The sequence below is a fragment of the Belonocnema kinseyi genome, chromosome 3, assembly GCF_010883055.1.
Source record: "Belonocnema kinseyi isolate 2016_QV_RU_SX_M_011 chromosome 3, B_treatae_v1, whole genome shotgun sequence".
In the NCBI taxonomy this organism is placed as follows: domain Eukaryota; kingdom Metazoa; phylum Arthropoda; class Insecta; order Hymenoptera; family Cynipidae; genus Belonocnema; species Belonocnema kinseyi.
The window spans coordinates 78,155,518-78,175,333 of NC_046659.1; the positions used below are offsets into that span (position 1 = coordinate 78,155,518).

General features: G+C 28.7%; 1 protein-coding gene across 2 annotated transcripts in view; it reads right to left on the reverse strand.

Moving 5' to 3' along the window:
- The window catches only part of LOC117168775 (ribosomal protein S6 kinase alpha-5-like), a 60,673-nt gene that overhangs the window by 29,741 nt on the left and 11,116 nt on the right, over positions 1-19,816 (reverse strand). Inside the window, exon 1 of one of the 2 annotated variants that reach the window (XM_033354555.1) lies at positions 6,522-8,073. The exons of the other annotated variant lie outside the window; for it this stretch is intronic. Within the exon in view, the coding sequence (XP_033210446.1) occupies positions 6,522-6,723 (202 nt within the window). The 5' untranslated portion in view covers positions 6,724-8,073. Of the gene's footprint in view, positions 1-6,521; positions 8,074-19,816 lie in introns of those variants that run through there. 2 annotated transcript variants of the gene reach the window in all.

Here is a 19,816-nt window from a genome sequence, read left to right on the forward strand (position 1 = left end):
CGTGCCACAATCGAGAAGACAGAAACGAGAATAGACTTTATAAAAGAGTACGAAATTTGCTCAGTAATCTCATCAACAAGTTGGCAAAGCGATATTTATTTTTATTTAGAATATAATTCTCAAAAAAATATCGACAGATAGCAGGTACTAACACACGGAACCCATTGATCTGCTAAATACCCAAGTACAGAACACATACATGTACTTTCGTTATCATTTATCATAAATTGCTTTCATCATTTGAATAAATTATCCAACCATTTGGATCACAAAATGCCATTAGGTCTACATAAATAATTATTTTATCACTTATCTTTGAAGGTAATGAGTTAATCAAATATAGAGAAGAGTTTTAATTATGTTTCAGCCGATCTTGACACATTTATATCTATATGGATTTTTTTTTAACTAGCCAAACAGTAACAACCATAAAAATTTAAAGAAGTAACAAAAATATTATTAATCTTTATTTTCAAACTTCAGGAAATTGAGACGTATTTCTGAAGGCAAAGAAAAAGAATATGAAATTTAAGAATTTAAGGATGGCCGTTTTAACTGAGTAAAAATTAAAAAAATCGAACCTTTGAAGATGCAAATTTGTTCATTTGAAGTAATCAAAGCTTAACTGCAAATTAAATCACTCGAAGCAAACAAAATTCAATTCACAAATTACTTTTTAAGCTCAATAATTAACAAACAAACTGTATTCAAACAAATTAGCGATTCAAGAATTTCTATTTCATATAATTCAGTTTCATATTTCAATTAAGAAAATCAATTAAATTTCCCTCTTCCAATTCAGAAAGAAAAAAAATTTCACGTTTCAAACTAAATAAAAATGTTGAAAATACGACAATAAAAATGTAGAGAACAAAAAAATTTCTTTACCGATTCGAAAAAAAAATTAATACTTTCACTTAGTTTTGAATATTTTATTCAAAATTGCTTATTTTAAAATAACAGTTCAATATTGCCAAACATACACAAATTGGTCTCTTTTTTAAATTAAAAATATAAATTGTATGGGTTAAAAATGGATTACAAATTTAATAACAGCATTTAATTATTAATTATTTCCAAAATTGAAAATAGTGTGTACATTTTCAAACTGAAATTCATTTGTGTTTAACAACTAAAAATTACAAATTGAAGAAGTTCGATCTGTAAATTGTTGTTCAATTTTTAACACTCAAAAATGTTTTTTATTCAAAACTTTGCATTTTTTAAATTTTAATTATCGAAGTCTTTTAAACTGCACTTTAAACTTCTTTAAACTGGGAATGTACGCTTGAAAATAGACCTAATCTGGAAAAATTATGACCATTTTTTTTGATTGAGTAATTTATCATTTCAAAGCAGTCGAAATTGAAAATATTGAATTGTAACAACTCGAAATATTTAAATGTTAAATACTTCAAATCAGAAAGTGTTGGACAGGTATGCATTTATGGAAAAATATTTTTAATTTAACTGTAGCAAAATTTATTAATTATTAAATTATACTTTCAAAATAGAAAGATTTTTTGAACCAGTTAAAAGTTAATATAACATGAAAAAGACTTTTAACAGTCTTTCAAATTGCTTCGACTTTAACTACCCAATATTAAATTCTGTTCAATATTTGACCAACTGTTCCTGAAAATGCAAACAGAGAGATCATAGAACGTTTAATCCTTTTAATTATTTATATTTGAAGAAATAAAAAAAAACTTTGAACTTTCAAAATTGAACGATTGCAATTTCAAACTTTCAAAACTTCATAACGAGTTAGAAACATCTACAGTTACAAAATTATAGTTTGCCAACGACTTTAAATTATGATTTAAAAAAGTGGAATTTTTCGGAACGAGTTTATAATTCCAGTAACAAAAAAAAAGTTTTAGTCGAGTAAAAAAAGGTTTAGACTATTTGGACTGGTATTTCACAAACCATATTTGCATCTCTGGTTTTCGACTGTTTTTGTTACGGCCCTGAATACACACTATACACTGACGAAAGTTCGCTACGCATACTGGCTAATGAGTAATAAATACACGGGTTTCCCCCCTCTAAAGTTCTCTCCCACCTGGCTCTCTCGTGGATTTTCCTTCTCCCAGTTCACGTGGCAAAGACCATATGGATAATAAACAGACATAAAAGTACTTGCTTATGCTTTCAGGACTCATCCTTAATATTAATCTTCCTCAGAGGATAAGTCAGAAAAATCAAGTGCATCCTATTTAAAAAAAAAAACACAGTCAGGCAAGATATATCCCCTCTTCAAAATCTAACGTGCATTCAATGATTACGAAACATTGTGTCGTTTTTAATGACGCTTTAAATATGAACCTATCTATTCAGAAATTCTTTTCCCTGGTATAATTAATATTGAAAACTGGTTATTATTATTCTAACCAATTCAGAATAGCTTCGGATTGAAAAAAACTTTTCCTTAAATTTAAATACAAAAAATGTAAGTAAGACGAAAGAGTAAAAAAGGCTCCTTTTATATATCAAGTGTAAGAGTTTAGGCCTTTAATACACACCCTATCGTAGAGGTGTTTTCAAGTTTAATACTCATTAATTCTGCCTGCTAAAACGTCAGTGAATCATGTTTCATTCAACTGCCAAGTTAATTTTCAAATTTAAATTTCTGAGTGCCCCTTGGAATATAAAACATAAAACAAGTTCTGAATAAAATAATTTAAATAAATTACAATTTCAAAAATGCAGCAGCTTATCATTCCAATTTCCAATTTCATTTTCCATCGAGCCTACAGTTTCAATTTTACATGAATTTTCTTAATAGCTTTTGGATCAACTCCAAGTTCAACAAACAATTTTATCTTCACTAGAATAGTGGTTTTTTGTTATAAATTATTGCACAAACTTTAGCAGCTTTCTACTCAATATCTTTGACATGATCTTTACTTCGAACCGCACTTTATCCTTTCTTCCAGGAAAAAACATGTTTTCATCCTTCCATCAAACACATTTTGTTTTTGCTTGGAACGTATTAAGCTTAATTAAAATTCTACTGTTCTTCAAGGTTCTTCTGAAAATGTTATAAATTGTTTATCACTGTCAAAACAATTATGAAAATCGTTAAAACGAAATTAGAACATTGCTTAGTCAGTCAAGTTGTTCCACTATTCTAATCATATTGTAGAAACCAACGTATTTTTTGAGTGGTTTCTTTGTTCAAAATGAAGTTTTGGAAAATTACTTTTTGCCTTGAGGATATTTATCTGATTTCCTTTGTCCAAAAGATTAGACTATTTGGAGACTATTCAAACAATTTTCAATGGCTACAGAATTTCTTTCTGATGACAGGGCCAGTTTGCGATTGGGAAATAATCTCCAGTTCAAACTTTTCAAGAAGTATTTCAAACAGACTTTGAAGAATTGAAACAACGCTCCAAGTCGGCTGCTAATGAGGTAGAACCGATCAATGATATCAATCCTATCAAGTCTTTTATAAAGCAGCCACATTTTGTCAAACAGAAACATTTGTTCAATATTTAAAAAAATAATTTCATGATTCGAACCTATGCTACCGAAACTAAAGCAATTAATTGTAACAGTATATCGAATTACTTTATTATTTCCTTAAATGTAATCGCAATAAATTCCTTTATTTAAATAACCCCAGTTTAATTACTTTTTTTTTTAAATAACGTCCCTAAGGTATCAAATTTTATTTTCGAGAGACTTGAGATCTCTATTAAAGATTAAATAATTAAATGAACTGGATGCCATTTCAAAATAACATTCAGTTTCTACCGATAATCTGGAATATCAGATTCATGCCAATCAGAGCTTAAGCAATTTCAAAACTTTAATATTATTCTTCGGTAAATTTATTTCTTGCTCTCCATAAATTATGCTTTCTAACTGCTCGATAGCATTTCCTGATCATTGAGAAAAGTCGAATCAGCCATGACTTTAGCTTGCTTTCAGTTTTCAAACCATGAATAATAACCGAAATAATTCTGCAAAGTGTAAAATAATAAATCACCAATAAATATTCCCAAATGTTGCAGAATTGGCAAATAAAGGATCAAAATATTAAACTTTCTTGTCTTGGTGATATGGAATTTATCTCGCAGGTAATTTTAACTCGGGTAATATTTGTATAACGCAATCTTCAAGACTTTAACATGTGTCGAACTTCTGTATAGATATAAAGTAATTTCTTAACTTTCCCCTGGAAAAGTTGTATTTATTATCTCAATGCGCGGGGTTTCACCAACAAGAAATACTCTTACTATGTTTCATGGTATAAAAGGAGCGTAATCAGAAAGGTGAGAGAAGATTTCAATTGATTTAGGTCACCGTGTTACATCACAAGAATTCAAATTTATCTGTCTCCTTTTAAGAAAGTTGCTCCATCCTTCCATAATCTGAGTCCTTAATTCTAGAATCGATATCAAAGTCCTGATTTTCATTAGACTGATGAGCAACATGGAAAAAAAGTTCAAGAAAGTATAGGGAATTAACTGGCTATTCATTGCATTTGCAATCGACCTTTAATTTCAGTCGACTAGTTTATTAATCTTATTTTACTTCAACCTTGAATGCTACCTCTCGAGCTACCTTTAGTGTTTTATATAATGGGTTTCTTTCTTCATTTTTGATCCACAACAAAAATCGAGTAAATTCAATTATTTTCATTCACCTAGAGAATAGAATAGAGTAATAGACAAAAGAAACAGGAGAATTTATTAGATAAAATCATTTCCCAAGTCCTAACTTGGAGCGGGTCAAATTTCGCATTTGCATAATGACCTCACCAGGAAATGGACCTTCAGGTTTCGGTCTAATATTCAAACGCTTCTATGGTGGTCATTTTCAGGGAAAATGACTTCTTTTGTCCCTAATTCTCAATACTGACTCAAAAGGAAAAGTACCTAACTGACGTAAATTTACCACCTGTAAAGCTTTTCACATACCATAAAAATTGTGTAAACTGTACCTACTTAGGAAAAATCACTGACAAAAATAATTGTAACCTGGTTAAAAAGAGAATAGTTTAAATATATTTCTATATTCTTGAAACCTTTGCAACAATAGCCTGCTTCATGACAAAAGAATGTAATTATGGGTAATTTAAAAACTCGTAATGAGGTCCAAAGAGTAAATTGTAATGTTAAGTGAACACAAGGCTAAGACAGTAGATAAAGTCACTCAAAAAGAATTCCTGAAAGAGGAACCTCCATTTTTTGTATTAACTCTGAAGACTGCAAACAAATTAAAAAGTTAATTTTTAAAACACGTGCTACGTTTATATTTGGATAGCCGTATATTTTAAAACTGGGGAAGTGAATTTAGATCGGTGACCCATAAAAAATAAATTTAGCTTTGAGAAGAGCTGCATCTTATCCCCTGAACCAATTTAAAACGTATTTAACTTTCTTTCATTTCGAAATATTCTATAAGAAGAAATGAGCTTCAGTTGGGGACTAAAAATAAGTTACAAAAGATCTTTTCGATGGAGACATAAAATTTAAATCTGTTATAGTAATAATAATGAAATGAGCTTCAGTTAAACAAAAAAAAAAAAAAATTACAAAAGAACTTTTCGATGCAGAAATAAAGTTTCAATCCTGTTTTTAGAGTGCATCGCTTTTTGCTAGCGACACGTGTGAATGTCGTTGCGTACAATTACATAATACGTTGATTATTACTTAACGCAGTAACTATCATGTTAAAAATAATTGCACTGCCAGTTAGACAAAGGTCAGAGAAAAAATAAATTAAAATTTTAAAGTTGCATTTTTACATTTTTTAGGTTTCCGTAAAAAAAAGTGTTTTGTCAATCAATCAGATTCACTATGAGAATTTCTCGAACTTGAACTCGTTCTTATCCAAGTTGAATTAAATTTTATGATTTATTTCCAGGGAAAGTTCTTTCAATTGATTTTAATTTCCGGATGAATTATTCCCAATGTAAAATAAGAATTTCAGGAACAATTACTTGGTTTTAAATACAAATATCATTTGCTGAGAAATGCATAAGAACTGCGGACATTTGTTATAAGCAAAGCCTGCACGTGTGTCAACAATTACCATAAATTATTGCTGGCATGATCATCGTGAAAAACTAAAGAGAGTTGCCAAGTTTTGTTACACGTGCTTGATTTGAGAGTCAACAAATCCTTTAACAGAGATTCTCTATTTCTAGAATCAATTAGATACTTGAATGTTCAATTGAATAAACTATTAACTTACTACCTAGATTACATATAAATGTTAGAATTCATACTAAATCCTGCATTTTTGAAACAATTGTCATCAGTTTTCAAAATGACTATCATCAAAGTTAAAAACTTTCACCAATAAATTACCTAGATTATACCAAATCAAGCAACAATCTCCCAAATCCGAAGGATATTAAGAATTCTTGAAGAAAGCAATCAATCTCGATATTTGACATCAGTCAAGAATATCATATCTGACAGTGATCCATACACGTGGAGATTGCGAGACAAAGACCAGATTTTAGGATGACTATGAAAGCACAAATATGGAGAATATTGTACCTTTTTTGCATTGATGTTCTTGGGTAACCGGATCTGGTGATGCGGGCGAATCCCGGACATCTAATTCATGGATAGCTTTCGTAAGACCATATGATCCAGAACACCATTTCCTCTCTTCACCAGTTGAATGTTCTTCAGATGAGGTGATCTCCACGTCGCTCCCATCCTCGAAATAGCCACTCTCGTGTTCCGGATTTTTCATTTCGACTTGGTTAACACCACAGAACTTAGGATAAAAAACTGCCTCGAAGTGGCAAAGTTCACCAAGATCAAGAAACTTGAAGCACTTTAACACTCGTAACTGTTTTATGACTCTTGGATTTTAATTTCCCAAGTCTCATAGTCACAAATGTAAATTCCACTGCTCTAATAAAAATACTACCATTTCCAAGTAGCGAATCCCCTTTCTTACTATCACTTGACTCTCCGATTGCAGAACTGTGATTAATTATGATCAACTATTGCGATCACTTGCTTCTGACGCAATGCGGTCAGCTACGTTCTTCACTAACACTTGATAAAGAAAGCTTCCAGCAAACAGCTGAAGAAAATGGAATCAGCTGAAGAAATTTGAAATCAAGCGAAGCAAACAAATTGAGAAACTTCTTGACGTATACATCAGAATTGGATAATCCACTCAATCTTCAAAATACTCTTGAAAAAGCAGAATTGTTCTAATCCAATTTGTAAGTTGGTTTACACCTTATAGAGTGAGAGTCGAGAAAAACGGTGTCTATCCTACTGACACATTTTCCACTAACGGACGGACCCTGTTACATGACCTTCGCACGTCTGCTCCTCGAAGTTGATCAAGAGAGTCTAGATTCTAATAGAAACACGTGCAGGAATCGATATTCCAAACCGGAACCTTTTGTAGAACTCTTCACTGATCACTATATGTAGTACAGGCCCAGCAGATTTCGCAACCGAACGCAATCGTATCGCAGAATTATGTTCTAAAGAAGAGGTGTCCTGGTTCTCAAGACTTGGTCTCAATCTTGGAGAACACGTCCTTGAAGACCTGCTTTTCTCTTTTGGTGTTGATATTTGATGAATTTTGATCCAGTTTTTGATGAAGAAGGCAGTACTTTTTATCTTTGTCCTCCTTTTTTTTTATTGCGATACTTGGTAGCTCTTTTTTGTTCACGTATGCGGGTGTTGTATTTTTATTGTTGGCCTTCGAAGTTCTTTTCCGCTTCGGAAGCGAGGCTTTGCGACAACTTTTGGTTCGAGTGTTCAGTTAATCTAGCTGAGATTGGATCCAAATGGATCAAGGATTGCTGAATCACGCAGATAAGACGGAAGAGTTTGATCACTAATTAAGAATCGCGAAACCCGGCGAGAAAGCGAAAGTCCTTTTCGAGGACTCAAAAAGTTTCACTTTCACTGAAGAATGACGAAGGCGGTATATATACACGCAAGAAATAAAAGTCCGATGAGGCACTGAATGGTGTATTTGCAAGATTCAACTTTGCAGGTTGTTGTTCGAATCGTGGTTGAAACTCGACTAACTGAACTGAAGGAGAAGGAGAGGTCGCAGTCGCACACACCGCTGCGTGCGACGTCCAGCTGCCGACTGGCTTTGGAGGATAGACCGCCCCCCCCCCCTTGAATGCAGCACGTTGCCTGCTGACAGCCCACCCTTCACGTTGGTCTAACAGCTGATTCGGAAATCAAGAAGGCACATGCGTCTTGGAAGGCTAGGATGCGAATATTACTATAGATATAAAGTGTACTGAATACTCCATTGTGTACTACTGTGGTAGTAAATACACTGTAAGAATGTAAGCGTGAGGCAACCAGGGTAGGGAACCTAAGCGTCGACGTCAGAGACCCGACCCGATTCCAACCGGTGCAATCTGTCTGGCAGGAGGAATTCAGAATGCACCAGGTTTCGAGGTGAAAATCGATACTTAAAGAGTAGAAAATTAATGCGAAGGGTGCTGGGAAGACGATTGAACCTGTGACCCAGACACATTGAGAAAACTGTATTTCCGGGGTTGGGAGTTTAGAGACCCTACGGCCTACGGAGTTCAGATTTTCTCAATGGACCCTGATGTTTTGGTATCTGCTCATCAGATCCTTAATGGGAGATTAAATGCAAGATGACTGGTGTCGCCTAGCGCCTAGCCTAGCCTACCAGAATCTTAAAAATCTGGACAAGACGAGGGATAAAACTGAAAACATACTAGTAGTTTATGAAGAACACAATTTTGTCAATTGGATAAATATTAAACAAGGAGTGGGGGTGAAAATTTTGTGTTTATCTTGGATATCGCTGTTTGGACGATCTTTAATTCTTCTAATGACAAGAAAAAATATTTCTTCAAGCACTCTTTCGATAGATTTTTCAGGAAGGCCGTTTTAATAACAGACAAAAATCCCCGGGTTTTCCCCGGTTCGGTAAAATTTTTCACGGTTCATGAAAGTAAAAACGTCGAACTATGAAGCTAAAAAATTTTCTATTTGAAGTAATAAAAACTGAGCTGCAAATCGATTTAAGTAATTTTAATCTATAGAAATATTAAAAATGTATCGATTCCATTTTTGTTAAAATCTAAACACTTCTTAAATCAGAAGTTAAATTATTTTTATTTCACATAGTTTAAAAATCCTTAAAAAGCTTGCAAATTTTATTTCAAAATTTTGAAACATTTACATGTTGTTTATATATATTTAATATTCACTTATAATTAAGTTTTGGTAGTGAAAAGTCATTTCCCATTTTCCTAGGAATCTTTAGAAACATTTTTTTTTTAAACCTTTACAATTCTTAAAAATCCTCTAAACATCTTGTTTGAAACCTGCACAAATCTTTATTTTGTTCAAAAATAGGTCGTGGGCTATTTGCACCGAAATTTAAGTATGAATAGCCAAATTTCGTCGATATACGACTATACGTAGACACTTCGTTTAAATGATTTCAAATTTAAAGTTAATTTTGAAACTTTTCAGACCTTTTAAATTTCTCTTCAGCTTACTCGCACTTTTTCTAAGAATAATAATGGGTGTTCAATATTAATTATACATCAAAATTCAACAATTTTACTTTTAAATTACATTTTTTTAAATAGAAGAATTAAAATTGTAACCCTCAAAGTTTAATTTCTAAATATCAAGCACCTGTTCTTTTTCTTAAGGCCATGTGACGAGTGGGTCACGTGATCAGATTGCTACCGTAACGACACTTTTTTTATTTCCTAACTTATTTTCACAAGAAGTGCCACATAGAGTTCAAAATTTGGATTACTAAATAAGAAGCAATAAGAAAGGTGGGCCTTGTCCTGAATTTTTATAACGATGAAGAAAGTGTTTTTTGTAAATAATAATTTTTTTCTTTTTTCATCATTATTAAAATTTAGGAAACACTTTTCTTAGTGCTTCTCATTTAGTATCTCAAATGGCACTTCGCGTGAAAATATGTTAGGAAATAAAAAGTGTCAGTAAGGTAGGAATCTGGTCACGTGACTCACTCGTCACATGGCATTAATTGAAATATTTTATATTTTATACGAAAACAATATTTTTAATTTAATAAAAGTCTTTAATTATGAATATACTGTTTTGAAGTTATTTGAGAAATTTAAATAGTTCATAAAGTTTCAATCGGGCGGTTACATTGGTTTAACTATTAAGACTTTATAATTGAAACAGTTTAATCTTTAACGTTAAAATCTGGAAAATTTTTAATTTTCAACTGATTTCGAATCATCTTGTAAAATAAATTATTATTCTCTTGTGAATCCTTAATATAGCGTGCAATTTTAAAAATCATTATAGTTTATAGATTCACAGTTCATCTACTAAAAATTTGTTTAATCTAAAATGGAAAATTTATAAGTGGAAGATTGTCGAATTACGCATTGTAAACTGAATGATATCATGATTGAAAAAGATAAAAATCCAACTTATTATTTAAAAACTCTAGAAATCAAACTTGAACAGATTTTTTTTTCCTTAAAATTCGTAAAATTCCCAACAAAAAAATAAATTCACTGTCATTTCCCGGTTTTTCCAGGTCTCATAAAATTCCCGGTAATTTCCCGCCTGCGTTTTTAATCGAGGAAAATAATTCCCGGTCTTTCCCCGGATTTTCCCCGGTTTGCAGCAACTTTTTACTGTAATCGAAACAAAAACACTTTGACTCTTAAAGCTGGAAATTCTTTTTTTTTATATTAATTAAAACTAAACTTGAAATTAAAACGCTCAGCCTTAAGAATTTTTTACTTCCGAATTTTTTCATTCAAACGCTCAACATTTTACACGCATAGAATAAAAGCTGTTAACACTTTTTAATTAAACAATTAAAAAATAAATGCCGAGAAACTACAGAATTAACATTTTTTAATTTTATGAATTGAACAATTAAAAGATTTCTCGTTAAAAAATAATAAATTCACGCTATCATTTCTAATGCTCTGAGAGAAGAATGAATAAATAAAATTGTAAATATTCAAAATTACATTATTTTGGGAATTTTTTGGTTAGAAACATTAAAAATCACGCGATTACATTTTTTTTCTAAACTGAAAGATTTTTATAGCAGAAGTTAAATTATTTTTATTTGAAGAAGTTTCAAATTGAGTAGTTCTGAATGCTTAAATTATAATTGCTCATTTGATTTAAACAGTCAAATATTGCTAAATATTACAAAATTTCAAATTGAACGGGTTAAAAATGGAATATTTTAGACTGAAACAAGATTTGAATAATTTTTTTAATTTAATAAAAGCGTTTAAATATGAATCTTTTAAATTGAAATCTATTGCAAATAAAAAATAGTTTATAAATTTTCAATTAGAGATTAGCATTCGTTTAGCTACTCAGGATTTCGTGGGACGTCTAAAAAGTCCCGAATAATAGTTTCCGAATAGCTTATAATATTACCAAATTGGAAATTCCCAAATAATAAAATTCCCGACAGTTTATAATGTTACCGAATTTGAAAATTCCCTAATATTTGAATTCCCCGATAATAAAATTTCCCAGTAATAAAATTCCCGAATTGGAAAAATCCCAAATATTAAAATTTCCTAACAGTTTGTAATATTGCCAAATTGAAAATTCCCAAATAATAAAATTCCTGACAGTTTATAATATTATTGAATTCGAAAATTCCATAATATTAAAATTCCCCAATAATAACATTTCCGAGTAATAATATTCCTGAATTGTAAAAATCCCAAATATTAAAATTTCCGATTAAGAATATTCCCGAATTGGAAAAATCCCAAATACTAAAATTTGAGAACAATTTGTTATATTACAAAATTGGAAACTTTTCAGATAATAAGATTACCGAATTGGAAAAATCCCAAATACTAAAGTTTCCGAACAATTTGTTATATTACAAAATTGGAAACTTTTCAGATAATAAGATTCCTGACAGTTTATTATATTACTTAATTTGAAAATTCCTGAGAATTATTGTTATTTTAAATTCAAACAATAATTTTGGAAACTTTAAACATTAAATTTTGTTTCTTTTAGAAATATTTGATTATTGTGTTTTTAATCAACAAATAATATTTACAAGACATTTTTTACATGTTTAAATTTGGAAATTTTCTGTCGGAATTTTTATTAATCGGCAGTTCTCTGTTGAAAATTGAATTAATCGGCAATTTTTAAATTCGGTAATATTATAAGTTGTCGAGAATTTTATTATTCGGGAATTTTCTAATTCGGTAATACTATCAACTGTTTGGAAATTTTATTATTCGGGAACTTTATTATTCAACAATTTTCCAATGCGGGAATTTTATTATTCGGTAATTTTATTCATCGGGAATTTTAATATTCGGAAATTTTATTCTTCGGAAATTTTATTCTTCGGAAATTTTATTATTCAGGAATTTTACAGAGTCGGGAATTTTATTTTTCGGGATTTTTCAGTCGTCTCGCTTTCGCATTAAAAGGCTTCATTTATTAACGTTAAAAGCTGTAAATTATTTAATTTGGAATAGATTCAGAATGATATTGTAAAATCAATATTTTTTCAATTTTTAATAATCGAACGACAATTCAATTTTGAGAATCATTAATCAATTTAAATTTACAGATGATCAACTTACCACTCTTTTTGGTCAAAAATATTCAATCTTAAACGCTTTTAACTTGTAATTGTTTAAGTTTTCAAAACTTAATTTTTAAATGATTAAAATTTAAAATGTACACTTAAAAATGACAAACTCAAAACTCAAATATAAAATTTTATCATTAAAAAACTTAACAATTGATTTAGGTTTTATTGAGGTCTATACTGTTTTGTTCATATCTGATCTTCAAATTTCGAGACCAGTAGATAGATCATAATTATATTTTTACAGTAAGAAATTTCATAAGTTTTATTGAGGCGTACTTAATAAAAAGTATACCGTTTATAGTTTACGGTATAGGCCTCAATAAAACTTATAAATCTGATTACCGTAAAATATATATATATATATATATATATATCGGTAATAACTGAACTTAACATAAAAACAAAAGAAGTTGAATGATATTTACTTTAAACTTCATTATATCACGCCATATGAAATTTGTGTTATTTCAGTTCATTTACTGTTCTTTAATAAATGAATCCTTCAATTCTTAAAATCTTTGGATACTATTTTCGATTGCAGTTATTAAATTATCTCGTTTACGGTAAATACATAAAAGTGAAGAACCGTAACAAACATTAAAAGTTGCCTAAACCTGCAACCATAAATGCAGCTTAGCAGAAACTATGTTTCCCATTTATTTCGAATATTTCAGATAACTATCTCTATCTCTATGACTCAAAATTTAAGGATCTAATGATGGCACCTCCCTTTTGTCACCTTCCTAGATATGTACAGCCTAACCTGACTAGACCGAGCGCCAAATTGACAAACCATGACCCGAAGGTTCTAAACAATCTAAACGACCTATAATCATAAATTTACCGAAACGACTCATACTTGCATATTTTGAACCTTATTTCTAAATATAGTTTTTAAAGTTTAAACTTTAAACCCCAACTAGAACTGAAAATATTGCCCTAAAAATCGATCGAAAAAACCTAAAAAAAATTAATAAACGTAACGAAATCCGCGCGGTCGCTCAAACTTCCAAAAAAATTTCAGACTTCATAACCCAAAAGCTCCAAGAGGGGAAATAAGACGATTTAAGAAAAGGTGGAAAAATAGGGGAATAAATTCTTGTAAATAACATTAATGTATTCAAAGTTTCCTAAGATTTCAAGTCGAAATTGAATTTTAAAGAAAAAAATTTAATTTTTCAACCAAAAAAGATATTTTCAACCCAAAAAGACGTATTTTCAACAAACGAATTAAGTTTTGTAGCTATAAAGTTGATTTTAGGAAAGATTTGACTTTTAAACCCGAAAAGAAGAGTTAAAAAAAAACCATTTCCAATAAAAACAGATGAATTTTCAACCAAATGATCGAATTTTCAATAAAAAAGGATTAAACTTTAAACAAAAACAGTAGTACTTTCAAGCTGAAAAAGACAAATCTTTTATAAAAGAGTTTAGTTTTTGCAATTAAGAATATATATGTGTCAACAAAATAGTTCGAACTTCGACCACAAAAATATGACTTTTGAAGAAAATAGTTGAATTTGCAAGAAAATAATTACATTTTTAAACAAACAGTAGAATTTGTAAAAAAAAAAGAGAGATGAGTTCTGGGCCGAAAAAATAACAGTAGACTTTTAAATTAAAAATAATCAACTTTTAATCTTAAAAGATGAGTTTTCAATCTAGAAGCAATTATCTATCCAAAAAGATGAATGTTGTACGAAACAAAAAAATTTTTGAGCAAAAAATAATACTTTTCAGGAAAACAGAGAAATTTGCAACAAAATATACAATTTTTTATAAAATAGTAGAATTTTTCACCAAAAAAGAGATGGATTCTAGACCGAAAATGCAACACTAGGGATTAAAAATAAAAAGGATTAACTTTCAATCACGAAAGATGAGTTTTCAACCACAAAATATTAATCAAAATATTTAAAAAATCAAAAAATACAATTTTGAAAAAAAAGAGAAATTGTGAACCAAAAATATAATAATATTTAACAAAAAAAGATATAAATTCTGGACCGAAAACATCAAAGTAGAGTTTTAAATTAAAAAGAATTAACTTTAAATCATAAAAAATTATTTTTTGATAAAAAAGATGTCTTTTATAATAAAAGGTGAATTTTAAATCTGGCAAAAAAATTATTTTCTGTAAGAAGAATGTTCAACCAAAAAGATTGAATTGTTGATTAAATGATGACTTTGTAAGAAGATAGTTGAATTCGCAACAAAACACATATTTCAACCAAATAGTACAATTTTTACCCAAAATAAATTAATTTTGAACCAAACGTACTAAAATAAACTTTTTAAGCAAATATTTTAACAAAAAAGATAACTTTTTAACAAAATAGTGGAATTTCTAAACAAAAAAAAAGAGATCAATTCCGGACCGAAAATATAAATGTAGACTTTTCAATTAAAAAGAATAACCTTTCAATTATAAAATATGTCTTTTTTAATAACAGGTTACTTTTTATTCTAAAGAGACTCATTTTCTGTTAAAAACGAGGAATGTTCAAGAAAACAGTTGCATTTTCAACCAAATAATTAAATATTCAAAAACAGTTGAATTATCGACAAAAAAAAGCATTCTAAGCTCAAAATTTAATAGTAGACCATTTAATGAAAAATAATAAACTTTCAACCAAAAAGAGTTAACTTTTCTTATGGGGCTCTATTAATTCAAAATGAGGAAAAGGGAAATTTTCTTGAAAATAGTAAAAAAAAAAAAAGAATTCAATGAAAAAGGGGGGAAACAGTGGAATAAAGAAATAGAGGATATTGATGTCCATCAGCACCAACATTAAATATATATATATCGAAAATAACATTAACATTAATAAAGAAAAAAAGTTTGGCCATTAAGGCGAGACTCGATAAAAACACTACAGGTGATTCTTTGACCTACTCCTAAGCTGGATTATCCAGTCGTTCGGTAATATGAAGCAAATAGAATGAAAACAGTTTCTATTAAGGTCAGACCAGCTCTGCTACATTGTTTAAAGTTTTGCAAATAAGTCTACAAAAGAAATATAAATCAATTTTTAGTATTTTTACGTACCGCAAAACAGAATTGCAGAAAACTTAATTTTTAAAATTTCTTGACTTTTCCCTGACTAATTCTTCATTTTCATTTACCATTAGTATTTAAAGACCAAAATTCTAATCTTGTGACATTTTTAAAATTAAATCGTTTAGAAATCGAAGTAAAATAAAATTTAAATTTATAAACTTTTACTTTATTATTTTCAAGGCAGCCTCAGCCTAATTTACTGAAAAAATGTGAAAGTGAGATATTGTAACCAAAAAAAAGTAAACATAAGTGACTAATTTCTAACTCAAAAATTGACTAAAAATGAATAATGTTCTTTTGAATTTAAAATAATTCATACGAATTTTAGAAAACAAATTTTTTTTAAACTTTTTTCAAGTTCTTGTACATTTTTTGGAATTTAAAAAAAATCCTAGAATTTTTCAAATCCTTTGAAAGCTCTTGAAAATTCATTTGAAATTTTAAAAATACACTGGAATCTTTTAAAACTTTTAGAATCTCTTCAAATTTATGAATCTATTTAACAAACCCCTAGATATTTTAAAAGTTACAAATACCGTAAAATTTGATACAGTTGATAAAATTCCTTAAAATTATTTAAATCAATGGAGAATTCCTTAGATCTTCTTGAAAATAAATTTGTTTAAATCCTTGGAAATATAATAAAAAAACCTTGGAATTTTTTTAATTTATTCAGGGTGGCCGTTTTAATCGACGAAATGAATTCCCGGCCATTTCTCGGTTCGCAAGCATTTTTCACGGTCAATGAAATTAAAAAAATGGAACACTAAAGCTAAAAATTTTTCCACTTGAGGTAATAAAAACTGAGCTGCAAATGAAAGCACTCAAAGTGGAACTGTTAAATCTTGAACTTTTAAAATTGAAATTTAAAAGTTTTTTATTAAAAAATGTTGTATTCAAATGCTCAATAATTTACGCGTATCAAATTAAAGGTACCGACATTTTTCAATAAAAAAAAATATAAATCCACGTTATCATTTTTAATGCTCTAAATTTAAAAATCAATCAATGAACTTTCAAATTTTCTAAATTATATAATTTTAAGGAATTTTAAGCTAGAAACATTAAATATTGATAAAACGAAAAAAATGTTGACTGAGCACTTCTTAAATTAGAAATTCAATGATTTTCTTTTTAAATAGTTTAAACATCGTTGGAAAGCTTCAAAATTTTATTTCAAAATCTTGAGAAATCTAGAAGTTGTTTTAAATTTGTTTTAAATTTAACATTATTTTGGAAATTTGTTCAGAATTTCTAAATATCTGTCAAAATTAATTGATTTTTTTTCTACAATTTTCAGAAAATCCTGCAAATTTTAGAACATTTCTTCACAATTTGGATGTATAAATAACAATTGAACATTTATTATTTGTAGGCGAAATTTGAGTAATTTTAAGAGATGTTTAAACATTTTTTCAAAGATTTAAACAAAATTTTCAAAAAAGAATCTAGATGATTTTAAGAAAACTTTCTAAAATTTGCATGATAATTTTTTATCTCTTTATAACACCTAAATATCTCTTAAAATTACTCAAATTTTTTCTACAAATGTTCATTTGTAAATTATACATCAAAATTTAAAACTTTCACTTACAAATGAAGCATTTTTCAAATACAACAATTAAAATTGTAACGTTCGTTTAAAAGGCTCTTCGAAATTTTAACAATTCCAGGCTTTCTATGCCAAACAATTCAGTTAAAGATTCTTTAGTTTTAAATATTTGGTTTCAATTTACTTGTTTTATATAAAAATTAAAATATTGCTAAATATTTAATTATTTTTTTTTTAATTAAAAATTTGAAATTGAATGGGTTAAAAATGGAATATTTTAGACTGAAACAATATTTTAAATGTAGTAAAATCCTTTAATTAAGAATATATTATGAGTTATTTTTAAGTTGAAAATAGTTTATAAACTTTGAGTCACACGTTCACATTTGTTTAATGACTAAGACTTTCAAATTGAAACTGTTTAAGTTTTGACGTTAAAATCTGAAAATTCTGAAATTTTGAACAGATTTAAAATCGTTTTGTTAAATCGTTTTTGTTAACTTTTTATTACTTAAAGTACAGATAAATTAAAAAAATTATTTATTTATTAAATAAAAATGTTTGTTGTCCAAAATTTTCAACATCAAAGGCTTTTATTTTTTATTTGTTCAAGTCTTTAAGAAAACATTAAAAAATTCTTAAAATTAAAAATGTAAGCTTAAAAATAAACATTTTTAATGGAAAACTTTTAAAAAGAAAAAAAATTTTAATTATGCATTGTAAGCTAAATAATAGCATAATTAAAAAACATAAAAATTCAACTAATTATTTAAAAACTGTTAAAATCGATCGTGAACAGATTTTTCTTCTACAAATTTGTAAAATTCCTTGTGAAAAAAAATTCACTGAAATTTCCCGATCTCAACAAATTCCCGGTTTCCCGGTCTAGCAGCCACCTTGTTTATAAGAAATCCTAATAGGTCCTCTAAAATCCTTCCATATCTTCTGAAATTCTAAGACATTTATTAAAACCTCTTCAAAATTGGTTTAAAATCATTCAAACCCTTGATTTTTTTAAAAAAAATTTTCAAAATGCCTTGGAATTATTCAGAATATCCAAAGTATTTAAAATCATTTGAAATCTTTCGAAATCCCTTAAAATTTTTTTGAACTCCCTTGAAAATTTTCAAAACTCTTAAAAATTCCTTGAATGTTTTGAAAAAGATCTAAAATCTTTAAAATCTTTTGGAAATACTTCAAATTATTGTAACCTATTTCAAATAACCTAGGATATTCCAAATCACTTAAAACCTTTTGAAATACCTTGATTTTTTCTAAACTCTTGTGAAATTCCCTGGAATTAAAAAAAAAGTAATAAAATCTGCAAAATTCTTTGAAATCCTTTCAAATCATTGAAATCAATTAAAAAATCCTTGAATCCATTAAAATATTATACAATCGTGTGAGATTACATGAAATGTGATATTTCCTGAAATCTTGGAAAATTGATTAAAATACCGTAAGAACTTTTAAAATGCCTTCAAATCTCTTGGAATCTTTAAAAATATTTTAAAACCTTATTTGAAATTCTTTAAAATTTCATTAAAATTGGTTTCAATTCCTCAAAATCATTCAAATCCTGGAAAATTCCTTGAAAATTTTTAAATCTCTCAAAAATGCATTGAAATCTTTTAAAATACCCTAAAATATTGAAAATCCTTAAAAATCTGTCAAAATCCTTTCGAACTTTTTAAAGCTCTTGAAAACTCTTTGCAATTATTAAAAATAACCTAAAAACCTTTCAAATCCTTTGGAATCCCTTCAAATTATTGGAATATATTTACAAATTTTTAAGATCTTTTAAAATATTCTAAAAGATTTCAAAAGAACTCAAGAAAACTTAAAAGTAGGTAAAGACCTAAATTTATTAGTAATGATCTTATCATTTAAAAAGCGACTAAAAAGTGATTTGAGAAGAAGAGTGATAAAAGTGACGGTGTTGCAGCCCTGATTATTATTCTTGACAGAAATATTCTTACAGAAATCCCATGACTCTTCTAATTTTTTTCAGAATTCCTGATTTTTCCCTAACTTTTCCTGGCTAATAAAATTCTCTGTTTTTCCTCTAATTTCAAGGTTCTACTCAGCGATAATTCAAATTATGCAAGTTATTTAAACACCCTTAAAAAGATTAAACATTTTCCTCCGTAAATCAATTCTTCCAAAATGTAAGCCTCGTGGTAATACAGATTTAAGAAACTAAGCCCAAGGGAAGATTTAAAACATAAACGAGAAATCTCACGTTTTTCCTGTGGTTAAAGAAACACGCCACACGTGTCGCGAACTCGATACTTAACTGGAATTACATAATCCCCCAGTTTGTTACAAACCTCAATACTCTCAAGGAATGCAAGATTTGATTGCTGACTAGGCATGTTAGGTTTTAAACTCAAAGAGTCTAAAATCTGATTAAACTTTACCCAAAGTCAGCACGCAATTTTAATCAGTATTTGCTTTATTTTTGATGTCCAAGTTCCGTTCCATGCAAATATTTTAATAGATTACACAGGCCAACAATTCTCAGAACCAGAGACCAGACCTACTATACCCGAAGGTTTTTGCTGCGCTGAATCCGAATCTGACCTCAGAAAAATTCC